General features: G+C 39.3%; 1 protein-coding gene across 1 annotated transcript; it reads right to left on the minus strand.

Annotated features, from left to right (window-relative positions):
* Positions 1-1,237: 1,237 nt before the first annotated feature.
* On the minus strand, positions 1,238-26,678 carry LOC139735294 (ectonucleoside triphosphate diphosphohydrolase 4-like). The gene is made up of 10 exons (XM_071646051.1): positions 26,671-26,678; positions 13,153-13,535; positions 12,580-12,730; positions 11,687-11,850; positions 9,602-9,759; positions 7,706-7,878; positions 6,664-6,994; positions 5,019-5,101; positions 2,875-3,036; positions 1,238-2,387 (listed from the first exon to the last, which is right to left on the minus strand). The coding sequence occupies exons 1-10, from the start codon at positions 26,676-26,678 to the stop codon at positions 2,123-2,125; spliced, it is 1,878 nt and encodes a 625-aa protein (XP_071502152.1). The 3' UTR covers positions 1,238-2,122.

Below are 26,678 nucleotides of genomic sequence, written 5' to 3' on the forward strand. Positions count from 1 at the left end.
CTTTGGACTTTCATCGTCCACTTACCCCTACCTCCCCCCCCCCCCCAAAAAAAAAAAAAAACTACATTTGTACGAAGTACAAATAGATTAAAGCCCTGGTACAGTTTCCAGGAACTTTTACCAGGCATAACAAAGCCTTACTTTCATTTCACTAATCACATGAAAGTCATTAAGTAGACTGCACACTGGCAAGGTTTGAACATGATACGGTGTGATAAGACCAAGAATTCCGTTATCATATACAAACATAATTATCTCTTGTAACAACAACAAAATAATCATATATGTAAGTGCTGATCCTATTTACTTATGTATGTGTTGCACCACTAGAACATTGATAATCTGTCAGTAAATTGTTTGTACTTATGTTTAATTCATACTGGTCCACACAGGGCAGAATACTAAGACACAGAAATTTGCATATTAGTAATAGACCATTCAGAAACTAACAACAGTTTCTATTTCTATAAAGAAGAAGCTTTTTCACTCCTAAAACCACACCAGGGTTTCAACCCTGTCATCATACACCACACTACTCAATTCTAAGGAATGTCTTTACGCCATACGTATGACTTTGCATGTGAGTTGTTCATAAAGGATTACCTTGATATTGATATATACGTACTCCTTTTCCACTTGTATAGATAGAACAAAGAGTTCACATTAGCATTATGCTCTCTTTGATAATGACACAGACTGAGTAATATGAATACAATTCAGAAACAAGATCGTGACCCGAGCTGGTGCCTATTCATCAAGATTCCCTGTGGGTTTTTCCCCAGCTTGGTGGGGTTTTCCCCAGTCTCGGTCAAACCCCTTGCACAAAATCATACAATAGTGGCACCAACCACACACAGTACAGAAAAAAACAAACAAACAAATAAACAACAGGAAGGTTTTTCACGGCTACAAACAACACCGCCACACTCTACGGGGCTCTTCCTCATTGGCAAATCAACACAGTCGACTCTTGCAGCAACACTAGCGACGAGCCTATCCCCGTCAGCCGTACAATCATCAAGTGGACATTTACATGACCTATGTCAATCTGGAAGTTGGCATGATTACGCATCAGAGAAATCTTCTTGCATGTAGACCATTCATACTTTGTCCACTTCCCAACAGTCAGACCTGCTACATATGCTACTCCTCCCCTTCATCATTTCGATATGGCAAAATCTAAGTTTAATTTTGTAGTAAAATACATGATATTTTATTGAGATATTTATATCTTGCAGTCATAAGACTGAATGCACAAAAGAAAAGTGCAATTCAGAGGATTTTTTGACATCCAGCTCTGGCTTGAGCATTCAACAGTGGCACCAATCTTTTCAAGCATATCTGGCCCATTCATAAAAGCCCTGGAGAAAAGGTGCTATATGATACCCACACAAATTTCCATCAATTTTCTTCTAAAAAAGCATGACATTTTTATGAATCCCACCATAGCTTCAATATATATAAAAAGAGATAAAAATATCAAACTGAAATCGACACAAACTTGAATCATATACCTCGGTATGACCCCAATTCAAGGAAACCTTGAGAAACCTAATCCCGCCACAGATATTTCTCAAGAACAAAGAGAACAAATATCCCATGTGTCCATCTTCTAGATATCTCCCACTGATCACAGCTGACTAGATGTATGAACAGTCAAATATGCTCATAAATCAAGGGAACGTACCTACAAGTAGCAACAAAATGTCATACCATGCTGAAAGGCATGGCACTACCCAATTCACAATCCTTCTGTTGGAGCAGTCTCTGTAATACTTAGATGTTATAAAGTGCACCATAGCTGGACACAAGGGACAGAGAGGAGGCAACTCTATCTATCTTGTTGATGAAATACAGGAGACTTGTAACCATACTGAAGTCTTGACCAGCTGAATCAATCTCTTACGACCTCGCTCCACACTGACCACATCACAGGACCACCACAGGATTTTGAGGATTACATCAAACAGACTGCTATAAAGGAAATCTCTCACCGCTCCTTTAAACCAGTGATATCTCCTTTGGTCCCTTCTCCTGCATTCACCAACAGAGGGAGCTGTGCTGTGGGCTTGGCACTCTTCAGTCTTGTCTCGGTGGGATGGGGGCTTTGACCAAAGCCCAATCAGCTGAGATTGAGGCCCGGCATCTCGTAGACCCCATCCTGCACCTGGTCCTCCTCCGTCATGAAGTAGGCCATGGTGGGCACCCGCTTCAGGCCCGTTGCCCGCGGCGACTGCATCCGTCCCAGCCAGCGGGAGTAGACGAAGATGAAGGCGATGACAACGAGGAAGCAGACGACCAGGAGGTACTGATTGGACAGCCAGGGGGCCGCTGCCCGCATCCAAGGGGGGCGGTAGGATTTTTGGAAGGCCCCCTGCTGAATTTCTCTGTAAAGCAACAGAATGGAGAGCACATTTATCTTTCTACTTTCTGCACAGCCCATCATACCTGATGGGAAGTTGATACACTTTAAACTTAGCATATATTTGGTGAACAGACAATTCATCCTTTAACATTTGCGGAAGACAATTAACAATGACTGCAGTAAGAACACTGTGATACTTTAGAGTGCTAAACAAAGTATCAAATTAAGGCATTCATTGTCCAACAAAAAATTTGACTGCTGGTCAGTGAATGGAAATAGCTTTCCCTTTTTTCTTTAATACATTGCCTTTTTTTTGTCAAACATAACAATGAGGAGGACAGCTTTAGCCAAATACACTGAGCAATTCTAAACAGTGACAAATTTAAAAATATCACTCAGCTGATCACATTTGGGTATGGAGGGATGTAAAGGTAGGTAGTGTACAATTTGAACAGAAAGTCAAACAAACAAACAAACAAACAAATAAGCAAACAAGTAAGCAAACTCACCGCAGTGGCAAGAATCTAGTTCTGTAGAGTATTGCACCTAATGTCCACTGGACTTCTTTGTCATGGATCAGACTCGCTGACCGTAAGTAGTGATAGTCCTTGGGGAACTTGAAACCTTGATGGAGCACGGTTGTGATCCACGCTGACTTAAAACACTGGTATCTGTAGATGATGAGATGGCATGTATGCAAACTGATTAGCTCTTTGTGGCATCTGATTTAGTAACTATTCTCAATGAATTTACACTGTAATTTCAATTTGTTCTGTTCAACTGAAACATAATGAAACATGCTGCCAATATCACAAATATAAACTTATTACCTTGTTCATATCTTCCCTCCAGTTTAAGCTGAAGTTGAGTTTGGATGTTTCTTTCATGGTCAGTAAGAAAGCAATTAAATGCTTGTAAGCAAATAATCAAAGGACCATGCATCCATTTCCACTCTGATGATCTAGGTAATAAAAAGCCGTGGCAAGAAGCTGACTAGTGCTCAAGACTTCAAGGATTACCAGTAGTCTGTGGAAGTTACTGCTATTCAGTTTAAGAACCACAAGGACATCATTGCAAAATTTGAACCTGACGAAGTTACATCCTTCTGCTTCTACAATGGTCATATATAACTGATGACAAGGAAACGCTACTGGTAATATGTATGGTACCAAATGCAATTTAACATTACAGAGGAAGGAAATGATAAAACAGCATTTGATGCAATATCTTGTTGTAACGCAAATACAATGGGACCTATCGTTTCATCTTTTAAAGTTCTTTTCTGGCCTTAAAATGTTTTTGTGGAAATAAATGTTATAAGAAAAAAAAAATGAATAAGAAACATGAAATAACAAGTCATTTTTAAAAAAAATCTTTGGCAATTGGAGTCAAATGAAAGAATATTGCACATTGAGAACTGTTATAGCTGACTCGTCTGTAGAAAACCAAAAAAAAAAAAACTAGAAATGTCGCTATGGCGACTGGTATGCCTCCGCCATAATGCATGGTTCTCCGAATAGGTCTATAGCACAATGTCTTGACAATGTGTGATAACAGCTTCACATAACTGGCAAAAAAAATTACAATGACAGGTTTGTCACAAATGCATTGAGTGTTCACTATCCTTGAACAAGGTTTATTTGGATGAATGGCTATACTGTCTAAGAGTGCAGGTATTTGAGGATTTGAGGATTTTTGTACCCAACTTTTGACCCTCTTATAAGTTTAAAGAAGAAGTGAGATTTAGCACTTTCACTTGACATTTGACATTTTGACATTTGACCTTTAGGCGAGAAACTTCCAAGAGAATCTGTATTGGGTAATATGCATACACTAAGTTTCAAGAAAAAATCCTGCAGGCATTGCATTTATAGATAAGAGAGAAATAATGACATTTTTATGAGTTGACCTTGACCTTTCACCCCCTGACCTTTTACCTTTCACCCCTTAATTTCCTACATGATCACTGCCAGTCAGTACATGCATAAATACTAAGTTCCATGAAGATACCTTGAAATATTTGTGAGATATGGAGAAAAACGTGAAATTTTAACATTTTCACTTGACCTTTGACCCTTGACCTTTGACCCCATGACCCAAAGCTCTCTCTGGGGAATCTTTATTTGGTAGTTCATGTATACACCAAGTTTCAAGAAAATACCTCCAGGCATTGCATAAATACAGGGGAAATAGTGAAATTTTGAGCATTTGACCTTGACCTTTTGACCTTTGACCTTGATCATGTGCGCCCAAAAGTTGATAGGCACAACTTCGCCCACTCATACATTTACATGCCAAGTTTCATTAGGATACCTCTAACAGTTTTTTAGATACGCTGTCCACAAAATAACATTACGGACGGAAGGACGGACGGAAGGACGGACGGACGGAAGGACGGACGGACGGACGGAAGGACGGACGGACGGACGGACAACCCGAAAACATAATGCCTCCGGCGACACTTCGTGGCGGAGGCATAAAAAGTAAATGCCAAAGGTATTCAAGGACACTTGACTAAAAAATTCAACATGACAACTGGCCCAAAATCTATGCATTTGTTTGATTCATAGACATTGTACATTTTTACAAGGGGAAAAGGAAATGAGTGCATGTGATCCAAAATTTAGCTTTGTTTAGAAGAGATTAGACTTACTTTAATCTGTGCTCATCGGCTTTGCTGTATAAACCCTTTTTATGATGCTCTTGTAAAAGTGACCACTTGGTGGCGCAATAACTCTGTAAGAAAATGGAAAGAAAGAAATTGTAATGTAATATGCCGTGTTGTTCGTCACAACGTGAGGAGCAATGTCTTAATGAACATAGAGAATTCAGACTGACTCTCCCTATTCACGAAAATGAGAGATAATGAACAAGGTATAGACTCAACGACTAATCCTTAGGCATATCTATTATGTGCAAGAAGGGATCAGGAGGGATGTTTTCATATGTAAGATAAATTTTAGATGGTGTAATGGAGAAATGGTCAGTCTTCTCAGTTTCAAAACCAGTCTTGCAATAATGTTACACTGGGATAGCACACAACAAATGTACATAAATTAAATGCATACACATACATTTATTTTTTCCAACATAGATAATGACACACTCTGGCTGAGATTCTACTCCTAAAAATCTAAATTGTTACACAGGTTGCATCAATAGGTTAAGAAAATGCAAGAAAGCAATTCAGCATGGCTAAATGTAACCTTTTATTTGTATCAATAAAAACAACTGCTTGAGAGCAGAAGAATGACAAATCCATCAGCATGATGTTTAATGTTGATTTTTAACAGAGCAAACATATAAAAAAAAAACCCAAAACACCAAAAACAGAGAGCAAAATTATCACGATTTCTAAGACCCAGTTTTAAAGAATCTTGCTATGTTTCTATATTGAGACAGTAAAATTACACTGATTGGCGGTTCACGGTGTACCTAATTCTATCCAGAATACAGAATGAGCAGCAGTCCTGTCAACAGGGATGCACTTTCCTGGATGAGTTTTAGTCCTCATGAAACGACCGCGTTTTGGTCGAGAATTGGTTCACACTCTAGAAGGCTTTCTTCACTGATTGGCATAGATGTCTAGAAAGTGGTTATCAGTGAATATAGATTACCTAATCCCCCTAATCCCCCTAATCCCTATTGTGTCACCATGGCCTCCCTGTTGAACTCAGGCATACTGCTACACCTGAGTGGGCTTACTAACATTACAACTAGGTCAGGTTTGGAGAGGTTACTGATTGGCCCTGATGTCTGGAAACTGGTTGTAAATGAATGCAGATCACCTACTTCCCCTTTATCCTTATTGTTATTGTGTCACCACAGTCTTCCTGTTAGACTGATGCACAATGGTACACCTGAATGGGTTTGCTTACTTTACAACGAAGTTTGGAGAGATTACTGAATGCCAGTGAAAGAGCTTGGCAAGTTAAGCAAAGTGCCTGGGCAAATAAAAGCTAAACACTGATGCTGTAAAAGTGAATACTTTCACGTGAGTAATTTTTAGCACTTGACCGCATAAGATGAGTTTTGGACATTTTTTATTAGCAAGAATCAAGACATGAACTACTAGAACCTAAGCAAGTAAAGATATTTGCATGCTTTTATTTTCGTGCTAGTTTCTGGTTGCATGAAATGCACAAAAATTTCAACACCACGAAAATTTCCACTTATACAGTGTTCATTTCTGATAGAATTCAGCACATTGTAAACAGCAAATCACTGAGAGACATGATAACAGATCTGTAGAGATCCAACTCTCGAGAGGCAAGCAGATGCACAAGGTTATGGCTTACTTTGGCTGCAGTTTCAAACTTGCGGTACTCGTAGACCCCGCCCATCCTGAGGACGTCTTCCATGCAGTACCAGTACTCGGAGAAGCCATAGAACTCCGAGTTATCGAAGTTGATGTCAGGCTGGTAGACCCCGCCTAGGGAGCAGGGCTCCTTCTGGCAGGGCGTGGCGCCCGACCCCAGCACCGGAGTCATGGCCTCCTGGCATGCCATGTAGTCCCCCGTCCCCTTGAAGTGGAAGGTGTGGCCGTAGCGGACGATGGTGTCGGTCAGGGACAGGGGTAGACAGGGGTCCAGGAATGGGGAGGAGGGGCTCAGCCCAACTGCGGTTTGACTGCCAAAAAAAGACAACACAGAACAAGAAAGATAAGCAAATTAGCCAGCCTACAAATCTTTACAGACTTCTCCCACTATGATATTACTGGGACAAGCACATGTAAGATCTTACAAGCAGTGTTTGTATTGTCTGTTGATATGGTTTACTGTGTTGTTCACTTTGATAATGTGCCATCCACAGTATAAAGACCCTTCCTTTCCAGATTGCTAGTTCCATTGACTCTGATCTTTGCAGGGCAACTGAAGTTGTTTAAATTTTCTGGGTCTTCTTGGTGTTTTTACTTTGTCTGAAGTTCTAAAAAAACAACAACAACAACAAAAGACAAACTTACATCAAGGTACTTTTTAACACAAAAGTACATATTCCCTCAACTTGTTACTGATATAATATGTTATGAAAATATTATCATTCCTGCTTTCTAAAAAAGGTAAGTCAAATGCTCCTTTAATTTTGCTGGAAATATGAAAGTATGTTGAACTCTCTTTTTATTTTCCTTGAATCAATGTCCATGCATGATGTCACAAAATGTTGTAGTCTTCTTTTCGAGTGATAGATAGTGGCACTGAAACTTAGAAAATTCATAACTCTTCAACGGATTGTCTGATTTTCCTCAAACTTAACTGATGTGTTCTACTAATATTGCTGCATTCCCTCAATCCACAAATAAATTTGGGTTTCATTCTCTGTTAAGAGATCATCTATATCTACCTTTTCTCAAGAGTTGCAAGAGTGGAGTTGATTAGAATGCTCTCATATCTCGCCCGCGCTGCATTGCCTCCGTATCCCAAGAACGTTGTGACATAGACTCTGTACACATGGTCAGATTCATGCTGGTCACAGCCTAGATTGAACTCGGCTATCAATTCCTTAGCTGCTGCTTCCTGTGGGTCCATTCAAAAGACATACATTCATTGAATAGATATATTCATTCAAGGGACAGGCCCATTGAACAGACAGGCCCACTCAAGGAACAAGTTTATTCAATTGACAGATATCAGAGAGATTCAAGAGACATGTCCTCATGTGTGACAAGTCCATTTAGGAGAATGGCCCCTTCAAGATCAACATTCATTCAAGAGAAATGTTCATGCAAAAGACAAGTCAATTGAATAGATGGATACTTGATTGACAGTATAGTGTTGAAAAAACAAAATAGCTTACTGTGGATTCTACCAACAGCTCCACATGTAACACACAAAATAGCAATCATCATATGGTGTGAACGTGACATTTCTTGCAGCAGAAAACTCTTGTTCATCTGATGGCAAAAGCGTGACACTCAAAAGGCACTCAAACAAAATAAAGACAAATTCATATGGGACAAGGTAACAGCTTGCTGCGCAAATGCACTGGATGTGTAAGTGAAAAAGTGACATGTGTCATTCTTCCACTAAATGCCATCTTCAGCTGAGATGAGCTAAACAAGGCTTACAAAAAGGGAATAATAGCATTGAGAGGATTCTGCCATCATTCCTCAGCAACCCCCTGCCTAGTGTGACTCAGACACGCAAAGAGGATTTGCTCTTGCGCTTCCTTCAACACAAAGTAATTCTCCTTCCTTTCTTTAATTAATAACTGTGACGAGAAGGATTGGTCTGGGTGAGCATAACAGAAATGTGACAGGAAATGGGTGGGTACTGACTCGCAGTGAATTGGAAGCCCTGAGGGGAACAGTGTACGTGTTATGAAGTCATTTAAGCCTGACAGCTCATATACATGTATGATTTACTGGTCCAGCATCACGGAGTATATGCACATAAAAAGGGGGGTTGACTCATTATATAAAAAAACAAAAACAAAACAAAAACAAACTAATGAAAATTAATTCATTGTGAACAACTTTGACAGATTGTGATCAACACAAATTTATACACACATATGCACCCAAAGTGACTGAGGAAATCCACAGCCATGAATAAAACATAAAATCATGCAACATGCAGCTACGGACGACTTGTTGAATCAAGCGGTCTTTAAAGGACAAGTCCACCTTCATATACATTAGGATTGAGAGAATGCAGCAATATGAGTAGAACACATCAGTGAAAGTTTGAGGAAAATTGGACAATCCGTTCAAAAGTTATGAATATTTTAAGTATCTGCGCAGTCACTACTGGATGAGAAGACTACTACAGTGTATGATGTCACATGCGTACAACTAATAAGGAAAATAAAAAGAGAATTTCACAAAACTTTACTTTTTGAATAAAGTGCACATTTCTTCAACTTGCTACAGACGTATGTTAAGGGTAATATTATTTCCCCTGCCTTCTGAAAGAGAGAAGTTGAGTGTTCTTTTGTTATGCGAGAAAAATGGAAATATGTTGAATTTTCTTTATTCTTTCTTTATATCGTTGTACTCATGTGACATCACAAGCTAACTTAGTCTTTTCATCCAGCCGTGACTGAGCAGAAACTTCAAAAATTCATAACTTTTGAACGGATTGTCCAATTTTCCCCAAACTTTCACTGATGTGTTCGACTAATATTGTTGCCTTCACTCAATCCACATGTATGAAGGTGGACTTGTCCTTTAATAGCACTAGACTATCATTGCTTCTACTCTACTCCACATGGTGAAAATTTGTGCGACATGATATACACCTTAGGACTAGCCAGATTGAAGCTTACAGTCTGGGGAACCTCGTAGGCGATCTGGGCGGACCCTCCCCCCATGTCCAGCACCCCGACCGTCCGCTTCCGGGAGACAGTCATGGGCGACGCCTCCGCTCCCGGTAACTGGACCTCAACGACTGGCTCATCTGTGTGAAGGGAGGGGGGGGGGGGGGGGGGGAATAGGAAAATACAATCAAAGATTTATAAGAATGTTTCTTCATGGTATCTGAAATATGCTTAGAATGAACAACATGATTTAAAAATATCAACAATTCAGTTTATGGTATCTGAAATATGTTTAGAATGAACAACATGATTATAATTTACAAATATCAACAACAATTCAGTATATGGTATCTGAAATATGTTTAGAATGAACAACATGATTATGATTTACAAATATCAACAACAATTCAGTTTATGGTATCTAAAATATGTTTAGAATGAACAACATGATTATGATTTATAAATATCAACAACAATTCAGTTTATGGTATCTGAAATATGTTTAGAATGAACAACATGATTTATAAATATCAACAACAATTCAGTTTCCATCAATTACAATGTAAAATATGCACATGTTGGTACACAATTTCAAAATGTTACCTTACATGTATATCAGCTCAAATAGGTTCTGTCCACATATAATGAAATTCATGAATACCGTATGATAGAAAACATAGCATTGACTTTCATATTTCGGTTGACTAAAAACAAGCATGATTTAGAAAGTCTGTTCATCACAAATTATCATCCAACATGTCTGTATTGGGCCATATTTAATAATGTACACTGTAGTAGCATTGACAAGGCATCCTATGGCCAAGAAGCACATTGCTTTAGTTGCTTTAACATTTTGCCCATGTCTTTGTCATTAATTGCACTAAATGTTTTTAAAAAAAGTTACTGCAGAAAGGCATTTAGCTTTATTCAAGTTTTCATATCAATGTTTTCATTCCTGTATTATGAAAAAAATATATATCAAACTGCTTGACAGAGCATTGAGAAATATCTATACAGTTGTAATGTTCCATCTGGAAATGTGATGAATATATGGAATCGACATGAATTCATTAATTCATGATCTCATTCAAGAAAATTTGTCGCAGCACACTGATAAATTACAGTTCTTTCACCACCCAGGTACAGCCATCACACACAAATGTCTTTGGCACAGAGGAAACATTTCAATCAATGATACAGGCGCACACAATGACAACTTGGTACCAACCATACAAAATACGATATCTTGATACAAAGTCTACATAGTCCTTCACAATATTTTTATCAAAGATGGTACTTGAGAAGTTTACCGCATGTGATCAAGTCAAGGCACAGTAAATAAATAAGGAGTCCACAAGACTAGCATCTTGGGTTACACATTAGAGTCCACAGCAATTTTTTTTTGTGTGTGTGTCTTTCTTCTTTTGAACAAATCTAGTGAGAGGGTTTACATTCAATCAAAGATCCTACACACTACATAAGATGGTCAACTCTCAGTTGAAAAGTGAAACGCTGTGCTTGGAATTGTGGGATTTTTAAGGAGTGCGCCAACTAGCGTTGAGCAGGGAAAGTTTCCAGGTGAGCAGTACTTTCCTGATACGCTTGTGTAGGACCAAGACAGGCTAAGACAAGAAAGAAGGAATTTTCTGTAAAGAATCATGAGTAAACCTAAGAAACGGTGCACTGCATTAAACTGCATCAATAGCTATGCCAAACCATCAGCAGGTACATTATGATTTCAATTCCAAAAGACTGTGCACAGCAAGTTTTCGTCTCACCTCCCTGGTCACAACGAGCGGTAGACTCGCACACAGCTCACTCAGCTCTGCTCGCAGGTCACTTCACTCGCTGTGACTGAGCACATCCACAAATTATTGCGAGCTGCCTTTGCATAATGCTAACACTTGTTCGATTTATACCCGCTCAACGCTAGTGGGCAGCAGCCACTTCCGTTTCACCAGTGGCCTTGTAAAATCGGGAGAGTTGATCATCTTATGGAGTGTGGGATCTTTGATTCAATACTAGCTATTTCCTTTTGCTTGTTAGTACATGCACTCTCTTGCTTACCTTCATTGCTGTGATCAAAGCGTCCTAAAACATAATTGATTCCGATCCACGCGTACACCCCTTCCTGCTTGCCACTGATCACCTCAACATTCTTTTCCGAAAAGAGAAAGTTGTAGTTCCTAGGGATGTCTTTGCGCAGGTCCTCCAAAATGGCTTGTGATTGACTGTGAACACAGTGTAAATGTAGGAGAAACAATACATTATATAAAACACCTGATAATTTTCCACCAACAAGTGGTCAAACCATGGAATTCCTCTGTGCAACAAATTTATCATAGTGTTAATTAATCATGGAGCTCAAATAACAACGAAATAAGGACTGGGTAATTCTCAAAGCAGAAGAGGCATGTGTATGCCCCCAAACTAGCTCTTTGTCTTGACTTTCAATCCTTAACAACTTCATCCATGGTACATATGAAAGTTTTCTCTATTTGCTCTGTTATTTATGGACATCAAGTGTACATGGGCTGTCTACAGGGGGAAAAAGGTCCAAGTGTTCGGCCGTTATTCTAAATTCATACTTCATTTGATCAATTTCCTCTTACACTTCTGTACCAGTAAATCACCACAAATAGCATGTCTGTGGAGGGAACAAAGAGTTGTGTTCCCAAAAAGAATTGTCGAGCAAATCTTATTTTTCTATTCCGACACGGACATGGAATAAGCTGTGAAGAAGCCAGGCATATCACACTAAATAGATGAGAAAGGTATTGCTTCACCAAAAAAATATAAGGAGAACCACTAGGAGAGTTTACAAAAGGAAGAAGAGTATATATGGTGGAAAGCATAGTTCTGAACAGAACTGAAGTAAGATGCCCAGGAGAGAAAAACAGCAAATATCTTTCATGCTTGTGAATCTGCAATGAGAAGAGAGAGCAAAAGTTTTGGCTAACCTCTCTGGGAGCATGCGCATGCCAGCTGTGGCGAGGATGTACAGTGGCGTCTCCGGAATCTTGGACTCTGGTATGTGATCCACTGCAAAGTCAAGGAGGGGCTCCATGTAGATACTGGCTTCCTGGGGGTTGGAGGCCAGCTCCGCTAGGCCTGTGGTTCAAGAAGTTTGGTTGGGATGCAGAGCTCATGTTGAAACTGGTGATATGTCACTTTGTCAAGATATGGTTTTATTCACTAAGGCAAGTTTCTCCAGTGCAAACAGTGTCATTAACATACAATGTAGTAGGGTTCAGAAAGGAATCACATGTTAAATTGTACTATTGTCATATGTTGTGAAAAGCTTTGCCTGCATCTAACGTATAATAATTGTGGCAAATCAATCAATGTTCTGCTACCAGAGAATAAACTTCTGAACAGATCAACAGGTATGCATACAACTTGAACAGCTACAGTTGTTACATGTATCAATTTGACATGTCTCTACCTGGGAAACGGTCTTTGACCTTTCACCTGTAGGTAATTTCGGAAATCCTCATCTAGCTAAAGTACAAGTCCCAAACATACATTCTTACCTGGTTTTATTTTCTTTACGACAGGATTCCTCCCAGAGTCTCTCATCTGATGAATTTGCAGGAGCTCGTTGTTCTTGCCCGTGTGCTTGGGCCAGAAGTAGACGAAGACCCGTGTGCCACTGGAGCCGGCATCAATAACCACCCCGTAGTACAAGTTGGGGTTGTCAGTGTCGGTGGCTTCCACGTGCTCGTACTTCTTGACATAGCGCTCGTAGTTGGCGGGCTGGCGGTCCGACCGCGAGTAGGCGCCGGTCTCGATGAGGGCGATGCTGATGATGAGGAGGAGGCACATGACGAGGGCAAGACATGCCGTCTGCCTCCGGCAGTGGGTAAGGCGGAAACTGATGTGCCACACCGCTGGGAGGGGCAGGAGGCAAGGACACCTGGATGAGAAAGAAACACATTTTGCTTCTAAGAATCGACACAAACTAGCATCACTCATAAAACAAGTCTTACTACATGACTTTATCTCTCGACTCTGTTGTATTTGTTTCCCATAAAATGTCCATTATAGTCATAAACTGTTACTATTTTACACTATTGTCACTAACTGCCATGATTAAATCAGCAACACTGTTGTTAGTAACGACACATCACAGTACTTCCACAGATGCAGCTTGTGCTTGCATTGTACATGACGATACTAAACTGAAAACAGATTTCATACTGCAGTGTTACTGCTATGGCAATATGGATATAACACTTGTTCATTCACATTAAGCACAATCTTGCAGGGCACTGCTTCTTCTTTTGGTTTAGTCTGCCTCTTTCAACTTGCTGAAGATTCTTGCATCTTTCACAAGATTTACATGTTGAATTTTGATTCTTCACCTGGAGATCATGACATTAATAGTACGGTACCTTCCATTTGTCTGTGTTCAAAACCATCGTCCATTTTTCAGCCCAGTTTCTAATCCTGTTAAAATCTTGTTGAAGATTTTGTGTATGACGTTGGCTGCCATGTCGCAAATTGGCAAACTTTAGATGCTAGTCCACTTGTCATGTCATTGATGTAGAGTCTACAACAGCAAAAGACAAGGTCCAAGAACCGAACCTGTGGCACTCCAGATTATTCTGGTCTAGTATTGGTGATGATTTAATGCTATCCAAAGGGACCCTCTGACACCTTCAACGGAGAGAGCTTTGGATCCGTCTAAGGCTGCGTTTATAAGACTTTGCGTGCTGAGAATCACTGTTTGAAACACCGTTTTGAAACACAGTTTTGTCAGAACAGCGTTTATAAGATTTTTCTCCCGAGCGTGTCGGGGCTCTTGCTCAGACTGTGCCATTGTGCAGCTCACTCTGTGCAGTTTGTTCCTCAGCAAAAGGTCAAACAGGGTGCGCACAAGGCATTGTGACGTCATTTAAACAGTGTTTGAGATCGCGGTTGCATTTATAAGATTTTTAAAACACTGTTTCTACAGAAACACTGTTTTGAAACGCACTAGTTTGTGTGTTTCAAAACAGTGTTTCAAAACACTGTTTTAATTTACGGCTAGCGTTTATGAGATTTTTTTTTTCTTGCTAGAAACACTGTTTTGCCAGAAACAGTGTTTCAAAACACTGTTTCTGGCCAGAAAAAAATCTTATAAATGCACCCTTTGATTACCAGATATATATAAGAAGTCTGATTTGTGCAAGAGTTGTTGATGCCCAACCTTACATTAATGCACTATTAATATATCAACAAAGCGCATGGAGACATTTTCACGTGTTGTTAAATTCGCGATCCAACTGTGATTCGCAAAATTCACGAAAATTAAACCCTCGCAAAAATAACAGCGTATAGACTCTACACTAACAGTAAATTTACATGAACAAGGTGCTTGAGTTTCCACTATTCCAGTAGTAGTGTCAGTACGGTAGTACTAGATCTAGTACCACACTAGTAGTAGTAACGACTAGTACAGGGATGCCAAGTTCAAAAAAATTTTATGAGTGAGATTTTCATGACTCGGCATCTCGGCATGCGAATGTGCCCGCGAGCGAGGGTGTGGGAGGGGTTTTTCCCCCCTGTGTCCTCCCACGGTAGGGAGCTTTTTCAATTTTTAGCCCTTAATGGTGCCATCAGGTGCATACTTAAGTGACTATTTTTTACTTATTTTGAAAGACAAAAGGGAAATATACCTTCAATTGCAACTATCACTTAAGTCTTTTGAGCTATGCTCATTATTATAGGCCCAAGTTGCAGACTTCGCCCGATGCGTGAGAAAAATGGGTGTCATGCGTGAGATCGTGAGATGGTCCCTAAATGCTTGAGTCTCACGCAGAATGCGTGAGACTTGGTAGCTCTGCTAGTATCATCAAAACTCCAGGATTACCGCAACAAAATTAGAAGCCTATGTAACGGAAATATGATTACATATACAGTTGAACCTCTACTATCCGGCCTCCCTTTATCCGGATCTCTCTATTATACGGACGCAATCTCGCCGTGATTTTTTTTTTTTTTTTTAAATAATTACGGGAGGAAAGGGGGATTCCCAACTCCTTGAGAACTCCTACACAAACACACATAAATTACATATTACTTCCAACATGATTAACATACATTACATCAAATTTCCTTCCAAATCGCTTACCCTCAGACATTTTAACATCCCAAAACATCCCTAAATGTAACAATGAAAAGGTTGCAGTATACACATTACTACATGTGGTACTACAATGGGCTACATCAGTACATGTGTATGTATATGTACATGTATAAGGGAAGGGATATTTATTCTCACTAGCGTTCTACCGCAGGAGGACGCATGGAACGCTCGAGGACGATTTTACGCGTATATAGGCGCATCTGACATGATGTGCGCGCTGGTGATTTTTTTCTGTAAGAGAGAGATCGTCCTACCGCGGTAGGACGACTGGCGTCCCTCCGCGTTCTACCGCCACATTTTGGTCACGTCTCATGCTTTGTGTGTACGTGTGTGTGTGTGGGGGGAGCCCGGTTTGGTCGTACGCCGTGTGATCCCAATCAACAGAAGTGAGAATTCGAGCAGCAACGCAACCAACGAGAGCCAGAAGCTGGGTGTACTACGATGCGTATGGCCATTTTTAAAGACTAGAATTACACGGCTTGAAATCGTTTGTGGCCGTATGGATGCCAGTTTAATCACAAATGAGGTGGAAAAATATCGTCGCGCAACCTTCAAGCTGAGACACTATTCTATTGGGATCACTCAAAAAATAAAGTGTAGGCCCTAATTTACATCCAAGGATGAAGTGATTATGATTAAGTAGGTCTAGGCTAGTTAGTACCGGTACCTGAATCCTGATTTCACGACAGTGAAATGAGCTATATAATGTGACATGACAATTCGCGAGTCTTGTGTTGATATAAATGAACGAAATCACTGAAAAAATATCTACACGTGACTCATATTCTTTGTCAGGCAATCGAATAGCGAGAGTGCAACGTTTGACATGTTAAAATGCCAATGGGAAAAATGAGCTTCAAATATCGAAGCTCCTTTGTTAAGAAAAAAAAAAAAACCCGACAAAACAAAACACAAGTCACAAAAAGGACATCGTGAAGCTGCATTTTGACAACTCTTATGATTATTTACATAGAATACGGCATGTGCCACGGTCACACACCTTGCTTAGACTCGCCTTTTTAGACGTAAATTTTGGTGGATGAATTTCACTTCTGATGAGCGAATGTAATATCATGTCTTTCTTGTAGTTTGTAGATTGTATTTTGTACATTGTTATTACAGCTTGATCGTCTCACATTGACATTATTTTACCGACACGGCAGTTCTTTTCACTGTCGGGATACTGTTTTACGGAAATTAGTTCTTATAATGGTACATACACCTACAGAATATTTACCACGCCTCGACGGGCAACTCATTCCGTTTGTAAGGACGCCCAAGGTTGTATTAAACGATGTGCAATTTCGTTCCTGATCTCCCTATCATTACAGGAGTATAGGCTGCTGCTAAAATACCGTTGCAATCCCAAGAAAACCGCTGGATTTTACGTTAAATTGGTTGGGCTTTTAGGGGAGATTGCCTGTACATACCACTTTGAAAGACAGGAAAGCAAATTCTTCTCAAATCAGTAGTAACCTGTGATATATTCCCAACAATTCCATTTCAAACACGCTGTTGTTTTCCCGGCCTGCAGCTGCAGGCTATTAACAGCACAATAACAATATGAAGAGAAACGCGTACACTAGTACTATAGTTGAATGATTGAGAACAACAGTTACTGTAATCAAGTCAGTCTGCAAGAGAATCTGTGAACAGTCTACTGAGTATTGCAGAAGAAGAGGTGCGCAATAACCACGTGCTGTCATTCAACATGTGCGTGCCTGGGAAGAACGCAACTTTCATGTTCAGCTCCCACGCACGGTGTCATGTAAGATGTTCTTTGAGTGGTGGGAGACCGACGTGCAATCAACACGTTACGACGCGAAATGTACAGTTGTTTTCTTCTCTATTTTTTTTTTTTTTTTGAGAAGCACAGCGGTGTTTTCAAACACACTATGTTATGTTAGGTTGGTTTTCGAGGGGTGGGGTGGTGGAGGGGGAGGCGTAGTACAAGACTTTGAGCAAGGAGATGCTAAATCTTTCAGTTTTTTCTCGGGATGCGCAGATTGCTGTAATTATAATTATGGGATATTACACGATGAGAGTTGAATTAAAACACGCAAGTAAACGTATGCCCACATACACGCACTGACATAAACACAAAAACACGATATAGTTTTGACGACATGAAATATACTGGTGATCTGTAATTTTCTTAAAATTCAATGATAAAAAAAAATCCTTCCATCTGCCACGTTTCCCTCTCTTCTACATCGCCATTAGGATCAATTTCAGGATCAAATTTGATCATTTCTTCCTCTGTTGTAATTGTCAAATACTATTACATGTACATGTATTGCTCTTTATGATAAACTAACTTACAACTTGGATGGAATTGCCGAATAACCAACCGTTTGACCTTTTTTATTTTCGGTTAAATTACGAATGCCATTACCAGCAAAGAATAAGGGGAAAAAACATTGACGACAGTAAAATAAAAGCGAAGAGCTGATTGTGCGTATGCAGTCTCTTCGGATAGAAGAAACTTGACCCCCCCCCCCCCCCCGCCCACACACACACACACACACAACACACACTAAGTCGTGTGGGCATTTCCACAAAAACAGTAGCTTTTCTTTTGGCCCATACTAGACAACATCGAACAGTCGATTATATATGCTTGAATACCAGTATTTTAATGCTCACTGAACTATAAAAGGGATTGATTAATCACTCAATCAAAAATGGAATTACAGAAATATTACTAGTATGAAGGGTCTCGTATGCCGAGACAAATTCACTACGAGAATGTTATGCAGCCGCATGCTTATTGAGAGCTACATGTACCCGATTAGACAGCAAAATCATGACAATTTCATGCCCCTCAAAACTGCGTATCCCTATTCAAAGTTCGAAGGAACTTCACCTGTGAAAAAAAAAAAATATATATATATATATTATTATATATATACTGTAAATTTCCACTAAATTTTACTTAGATATTTTGGCTAGCAACTTTCGTTCGGGGTTTTTCTTTTCTTCATTCTCATTTTTATTTCTTTGCTCGTAAAAGACTTCTTGATTTCTTCAACTAAGTCATGAGGGGCATTGATCCATCGAACTTGCAATAACCTCATTCCTTTGAATTGAGTGAAACCATGTGTTTCGTACGGGTGCTGTTCGTTATTCCGAAGGTTCGTTATTCCGAAGGTTCGTTAATCGGAAACACGCAAATTCCCTATACTTAGAGGCTCGTTAATCCGAAAATGAAAAAGGGTTCGTTAATCCAAACATTTGTGGCGTTATTCCGAAGATTCGTCAATCCAAAAATGAAATTCGGAGCAACGAACCTTCGGAATAACGAATCTTCGGACTAAAGAGCCTTCGGAATAACGAACCTTCGGAATAACGAGCTGTAATCGTTTCGTACTTCGGCACATCCACGCAAAGCGTGGCGTTTAGCGATCATGCATGTGGCAGACTTTCAGATTATAGTTAGGGGAAAAGAAACTGGAATAATATACTTCGGAAATGGTGATGTTTAAAGTTAAAGCTTGAAAACAATGCATGTCTATGTTTTATAGTAAACGATAATTCAAAATACCCAACAAAGTTTTGCATTCGCTCTCACAAAAGCTCGCTTGAGAAGATCAAAGTATCCCCCTCTCCTGAAAGGCAGTTGGAGTTTCCGCACCCCCCCCCCCCCCCCTTCCGAAGTATTTGGAGATCAGATATTGCGTCCTTGGTATAACATCAGATATTGCGTCCTTGATATAACATAAAGCAATCAATGAACGCTGAACATGGGAATCTTTATTCTTAGGGCAAAATACGAATTTTGGAGCTGCTGAGTATGTCCCTACTAATTTCTGCTTACGAGCACATAATTCTGTGAGGAATTCAAAGTTGTATTTGATGAAAATTTGTTTTGAATTACGAACCTTCGGAACAACGAACATCATCCCATTTTGACTGGAAGGGACTGGCATTTGTTTTTACCGTTTGGAATTGCAGATCGGTGTGTAAAGAAAGAGTAAAATATGGCCACCACGTAGTATTTTGCGGAATTCTATCCGGACTCTTTGTGGAGTTTTCCGACAGTTCATTGTTCCACAGGGAAAGGTTCGATAAAGGGATGGTACAGTTTTGTTTGAGATGGGACTAGATGTTTTTTTTTTTCTTTTAGATGAGATCTCTAATGAAATAATAGAGAACACATAATTCTATGAAGAATTCAAAGTTTAGTGATGAAAATTGGTTTTTAAATGGCTGAGATATCAGGGAGGTGGAATAAAGCAGTTCAAGAAAAGTTATAGACCCACTTTGACGATCGTTTGTTTTACACTGTTTTTATATCAGCCATTTCAAAACAGATTTTGCTCAAATGAATGTTCAATTCCTCTTAGAATTGTATGTTCTTCAACATTTCATAAAGGTTGCTTGTGAGTATCTTGCTATGAAAAAAAAAATCACCCAATATATTATACCACTCCTTTAATCGAATTAAGACAAACTTATACAGCAGTGAATAACCTGCGGCGAAGACGGGGGGGGGGGGGGGGGGTCATCGTTATAAAATGATGATGAGAAGGGGCTGATAAATGACAAGGGGAACACGCAGCCCATTATTTCAAAGAGGATGATCAGGATCAGCAGGCCCGTAGCGGGGGTGGTGTTAGGGTGCGTATACATTATACGCCACCCCCAAAAAATAAATACTGTAAATAAATAAATAAATATAAAATAAAAGTCTGGAAGGTCCACTTTTTCAAAAAATACCGTAAGACATATTCATAAGCCTCATCTGTATGCACTACTCCAATGTCCACTGTCTCGTTGGATGACCCCGACACCTGACCACTCGGTACCCCTCACCTTACCTTCGCACACAAGTGTGGAATAATGAAGTAACCTATATACAAGAAGCAGAATTTTTTTTTTTCTTCATCATCACAGTTTCGTAAGAAGGGAGAGGAAGAGGAAAAAATGAAAATAACAATGATAAAAGCAATTCCACATATTCAGATTACGATTATATTCCAGTTCGTCTCTTGGTGTATATCGTGTATTCGTGTGTGAATTTACGCCTACCGATTGTAGTTCGTTATTCCGAAGGTCCGTTATTCCGAAGGTTCTTTAGTCCGAAGGTTCGTTATTCCGAAGGTTCGATAATCCGAAAAAGTGATAAGGTTTGTTATTCCGAAGGTTCATTAATCCGAAAATGAAGTAAGGTTCGTTAATCAGAAAAGGAAACAAAGCTCGTTATCCCAAATGTTCGCTACGGACCCAATTTCATTTTCGGATAAACGAACATTCAGAACAACGAACCCTATTTCATTTTCGGATTAACGAACCTTCGGAATAACGAACCTTCGTAATACCGCCACAAATGTTCGGATTATAACGAACCCTTTTTCATTTTCGGATTCTGTAGGTATTATAGGGAATTTGTGTGTTTCGGATTAACGAACCTTCTGTCAGCTTTAAACGGGTATGTGCGTGATTCTGTATGCGTGTGTGTTTTCATTTAATTTTCATTCCTCGATATCTCCATTTTTCAAACTTTTTGTAATGGAGTATACGCTGATGAAAACATTATCAAGTCGCGACTCGACCACTCACCTATCATCTTAACCCATCTCCGCACACACGTACTCTCTAAAAAAATCGAGTGAAAATATTCACTCTTAAAGGAGTGAATACAAAAAGAGTGAATTTAGTGTGAAATTGGAGTGAATTTTGAATGCAAAGTTCATTTTCACTCATTTTGGAGTGACCTCAGGGATCACTCGAAGAATTTGGAGTGATCCCTGAGGTCACTCTAAAACGAGTGAAAATGAACATTTTCACTCAAAATTCACTCGAAATTCACTCGAAATTCACTCTTTTTTGTATTCACTCCTTTAAGGGTGAATATTTTCACTCGATTTTTTTTTAGAGAGATTCAAAGAAGCAGATATTTTTTCTTTCATCACAATAATGTCAGGAGTAGATATAAAATTCATCAATTCCACAAATAGAGATTACGATTGTATTCCAGTTTGTGAATCGTGTGTTCTTGTGTTTGTAATTATGTGTTTACATGCACCTCAACATAACACCATTTTTTCAACATATACATATGGTTACAATTCGTTATTCCGAAGGTTCGTTCTTCCGAAGGTTCATTAATCCGAAAATGAAATAAGGTTCGTTATTCCGAAGGTTCGTTAATCCGAAAATGAAATAAAAGCTCGTTATTCCGAAGGTTCGTTACGGACCCTATTTCATTTTCGGATCAACGGACCTTCTGAATAACGAACCCTATTTCATTTTTGGATTACCGAACCTTCGAAATAACGCCACAAAATGTTCGGATTAACGAACCTTCGGAATAACGAACAGTACCCTTTTATATATCAACTAACGAACCATCACAAAATCGAACCTTCATTTCGGATTGGCAAACCTTCGGAGAATTTAATAGGCCATATCATTCATCATTTTCGGATTCACGAACCTTTGGAATAAAGCACTTTCAGAGCAACACGCTCTAAAACCACCCTTTTTATTCGGGCATTGGGAGAAAGTTCAGAAAAGAATAATCTTTGAGGTATAAGAAATCAGTTTCATTCTTATTCGACACTATCGATGATTTCTAGGCGTGGTGTTCAATTTCCGACAAAAAAAAAAAAAAGAAGAAGAAGAAGGTTCGTTATGCCGATGGTTCGTTATTGCAAATCCGATACACGCAGATTCCCTCTGCCGACTATATAGAAGTTTGTCAATCCGAAAATAATCAACAAGGTTCGTTTATCCCATTGCACTTGTGGCATTATTCCGAAGGTTCGTTTCTCTGGAAATGAAATAAGATTCGTTGATCAGAGAATGAATCACGTCGTACGAAACTTTTTCTGATAAACGAACTTGCAGTATACCGAATCAATTTTCGTTATCAAATGAACGAACCTTCGATCCTTTCTTCCTCTCATTTTTTTATATATTCATTTCTTTTTTATTATCGAACCTTCTGGTTATTAGGGATAATCAAGAAAAGACAAAATCCTTGAGGCAAGATAAGTTAACATACATGGTTCGACATAGTTTACTTTTTATCGAGGAGTATTCATATGGCAGTGAGTGATATCTTACAAGGAGGTATGGAAAACGTGGAGATATAATCGTAACAAATAAGTATAGTATCTTTTGGTTTAGAATGGTTGATTTTTTTCAGGCACGGTATACATTATTCCGTTGAAAGGAAATTCTGATGTTTCGTTATTTCGGGTGCATGTACGTCACGATACCGACACCCACGAGTCATATTTACATAATATACAGTCCAGGAGTCATACACCTCACGAGTCATACAGCCCTGAGTTCGACATAGATGATGTCCACTGGCGGGGAGGGAAAATACCGAATGTTCCATCCGAAGGGTTTGGAATGCTATTGAGGGAGGTTATAAGTCCCGAGACAAAGTCGAGGAACTTACAGCCTCCCGAAATAGTGTTTCAAACCCTGATGGTGGAATGTTTGGTACATGTTCCCGACAACGAAAGTCATTATCTGTGAGATTGGGCCTATATGGTCTAGTCAAATTATCACACTTTCGTACGCATTACAATTATCGGTCATCTGCTTTAATTTTCACATTGTACGGAATAGGCAAATTTATATCCTATCGATTGCGTGAAAAATATGATCGTACAATCGTTTGGTATCGTTTGTCATTTCTTACGTGAAAATGTTTTCCCATGGGAGAGCATTACAAAAATGTTCTGCCCATGGGCGAACATAACCAATGTGCCTCCATCACGTGACTGTGTTTAGCCAATCAATCAAAACCGGTATTTGAATAACCCATTTAACGTGAGCAAAAAAGGCCTAACGAGACCGACACATTAAATCCCGTGTTGTATATCCATCGAACTCGTGGACTGTTTTTATTTATGTCGAACTCGTGAGCCGTTTTTACCGAGTGTCGAACTCATGAACTTCATTTGCCCAGCGTCGAACTCGTGGGCTCTATAACTCGTGACCTGTATGACTCATGGACCTGTTTTCAATGTCGAACTCGTGAGCTGTATGAGTCGTGGGTGTCGGTCTCGTAGGATGACCCCGTTATTTCGAATCTGAAACACGCAAAATCTCCAGATGTTTGTTAAAGAAAATATAAGGATTCGTTAATACGAATATTACTGTGGCATTATCCCCAGGGTTTGTAAATCTGAGAAAAAGTTTGTTAATCTTAGAACGAACTCTCATGTATAGGTCTGCGTGGTACGAAACTTATGGCCTATTAGGCCAAGTAAAAAAAGAAAGTAGTTTCTCGTCCGGGTTTTTTGAGCAAGGCGATGAGGGAGGTCCTTACTTTTTGATATCTTACTATTTTTTCGAGGATTGTCAAAATGAAAGTAATATGTGTTTCTCGTCCGGTAATTCTGAGAAAAGTAACGAGAGAGGGCTTTACTATTTTCTATATCCAATTTATGAAATGAAATATCACTCTGTTAAGTGGTAGCTGTGTTATGAAAAACCAGGTCCCAAGTGTATGTCTTGCCTGCACTCTCAAACATATTCAAACAAATAGATATATGTACCATACTTGAAATGAAACTTCATGCATGCAGAAATACATTTGCTTTTTCTTTCCATTACAGATGTCAAGGGAAAATGACCATCTTAATACTGGTATTTAGTGTTGTAATGGCATTTATGATACCAGTGTACTTGCAATTCTGATGTATTGTGCTATTAATTGAAACAGGTATAAAACATGTCTTTCAACAAATGTACGACTGAAATAAATTCCATGATATTCAAAACACTGCTTTATTTATTATTGTGTTTGTGACACTGTGTCCACACAGCTGGTACAGTGTATGTACACTGTATATGCATTTCCTCACAGTACAATTGTAGCACATTCAACTGGAAACTGGCTTGTACAATTGCAGATGGATGTCAAAATGATACGATTTATGGCATTATAGCATTAAACAAAGATGTTTCTTCATGTTCTAAAAAGACATTTGATAATCACTCATCATTTGGATGATGATTGTACAAGTGGAAACTCGATATAACGAGATGGTCGGGTACGAGTCGTGTTCCTCGTTATAGCCGATATCTCGTTATATCAGTAGGCATAAAAGAAGGCATAACATAAAGACATTAATTTGCACACGTGGGACTACCCATCATCTTTCAATCAATACTGATAACTTGCTAATGTGTGTGAGGTAATTACTCACCTTTATGGTTAAGAAGATTTTTTTTCGCCAATGAAATCCGATATCAAGAATGTTTTTCTTATTAATTGTAGAATAGATGTTTGAATTTGTAAATCTACATAGCTTGCGATTGTGTGAACATCGTCTGTGGATTGGCATGTGGTTTATGGTATGGGTGTTGTGTGTGGAAAGCTTGAATATGGTCTGCACGATGTTTTGTGTGTGTGTGTGACACATTCTGTATGTACATTATGACTGCATGTGTGTGTGTAGATGGGGAATTCCCTACGTAGAAAGCCAATCACAGCATCAGATTGCCTCACACTTGCTAAACGTCATGATGATGTCATGTATACGGCCGTCCCACCACATTTTCTGCATGTATCAGTGCGCGCGCACACACACACACACATACACGTACAACATGCGGTGCTAGCTGTAGAGTGAACTGTCATGAAGAAAATGTGTGTGTACAAGACAGTTTTTGGCGCATCGAGCTTTACAATCTCGGACCGTGATAGCACAGGCGAATTAAGCTTTACCCGAAGACATTTTGCTTTACCTCGCTATATCAGGTTTGATTGGCTATATTTTTCTTTGTTTGGAAATCACAAAATTTATCTCGTTATAGCAGTTATTTCGTTATAGCCAATCTCGCTGTAAGAGTAGCATTTTACATGGACTTGTGTGGAAGGAAATTTGGGACCGGGAAAATTTCCTCGTAATAACCGATATCTCGTTATAGCAGTGTTCGTTTTATAAACCGAGCTTCCCCTGCCCTGTATACCACACTACAGATGTTACGATTCACGGCCGTGTCCGTGAATTTACGCCGTAAAGAAAAGTATCCCGCAGAAATACGATACAAACCAGAATCCGTGGAAAAGTTATTTATTTTGTAGTTACACCCATTTTATAATTCCACATTTGCTGGAAAAGCGCACTCATTTTCTCTTCAAAATACATCGCCGTCAGGTGCAACGTTACAGAGCAGAGTGTACGGGCCTCTACACATTCGAATGTGTTCATGCGTGCGATGGCCTGGGGACCCGATTTGGACAGCTAGCAAGTTACAGACACGGCCGAAAAAATAGTAAATATCAAAAAAGTCGATGCGGCAACTGAAAATCGATGCGGGCGGGGAGCGGGCTGGGACGAGAATTATGAATTTCTTGGTATTTTCAGCGCCATTTTGAAAATAGTAAATAGTAAAAAAATCGATGCGGCGGCCAAAATCGATGCGCGCGAGGACGAGAAACTGGTTTCTTTTTTTACTTGGCCTTAGTTTCGGGATTGCGGAATCTTCAGAATTACACATTGTGTTTCGCTTTCGAATCAACAAACCTTCAAAATTACTTAACTTTTCTTCTTCTTTTTCCATATTTTGTTAAGCGAACCTTCGGAAAACCGAAACTTTTTTTTCTCTCTTTCATTTTTTTTTCTTTATTAAAAAAACAAAACAAAAACAAAAACAAAAAACTTCGGATTGTGAACTGTGAGAAACGAACAACTGTTGTTTTTTCCCTGATCAGTGGTGATAATTGAGGTAATTCAGTAGAAAAGAAAATAAGGCACACAAAAAAAACAAGTTACTAGTATTTGAATCCTGACATCAATTAATGTTTTTTTTTTCTTTTTACCGATAAATGAAAGATCAGACAGATAAGAAATGAGAGGAAAAAGAAAAAATAGCCTGTGATAACGAATCGTATTAAATGTTTGACATCCTTGGTCTTCGCCCTCGGTCTTCGATTTGCTTTCCTTACCTGTCCAT

Source organism: Diadema antillarum, unplaced genomic scaffold (assembly GCF_040938485.1).
Source record: "Diadema antillarum isolate AM-2024a unplaced genomic scaffold, OU_Dant_1.0 seq00000569_RagTag, whole genome shotgun sequence".
Classification (NCBI taxonomy): Eukaryota; Metazoa; Echinodermata; class Echinoidea; order Diadematoida; family Diadematidae; genus Diadema; species Diadema antillarum.

Bases quoted from the DNA above. Each gene is read 5' to 3' on its own strand.
- LOC139735294 (XM_071646051.1), bottom strand. The intron at 11,851-12,579 runs GTTAGCCAAAAC...CTGTGTTCACAG, and splicing joins ATGCGCATGCTCCCAGAGAG to TCAATCACAAGCCATTTTGG. The intron at 3,037-5,018 runs GTAAGTCTAATC...CATCATCTACAG, and splicing joins GCCGATGAGCACAGATTAAA to ATACCAGTGTTTTAAGTCAG.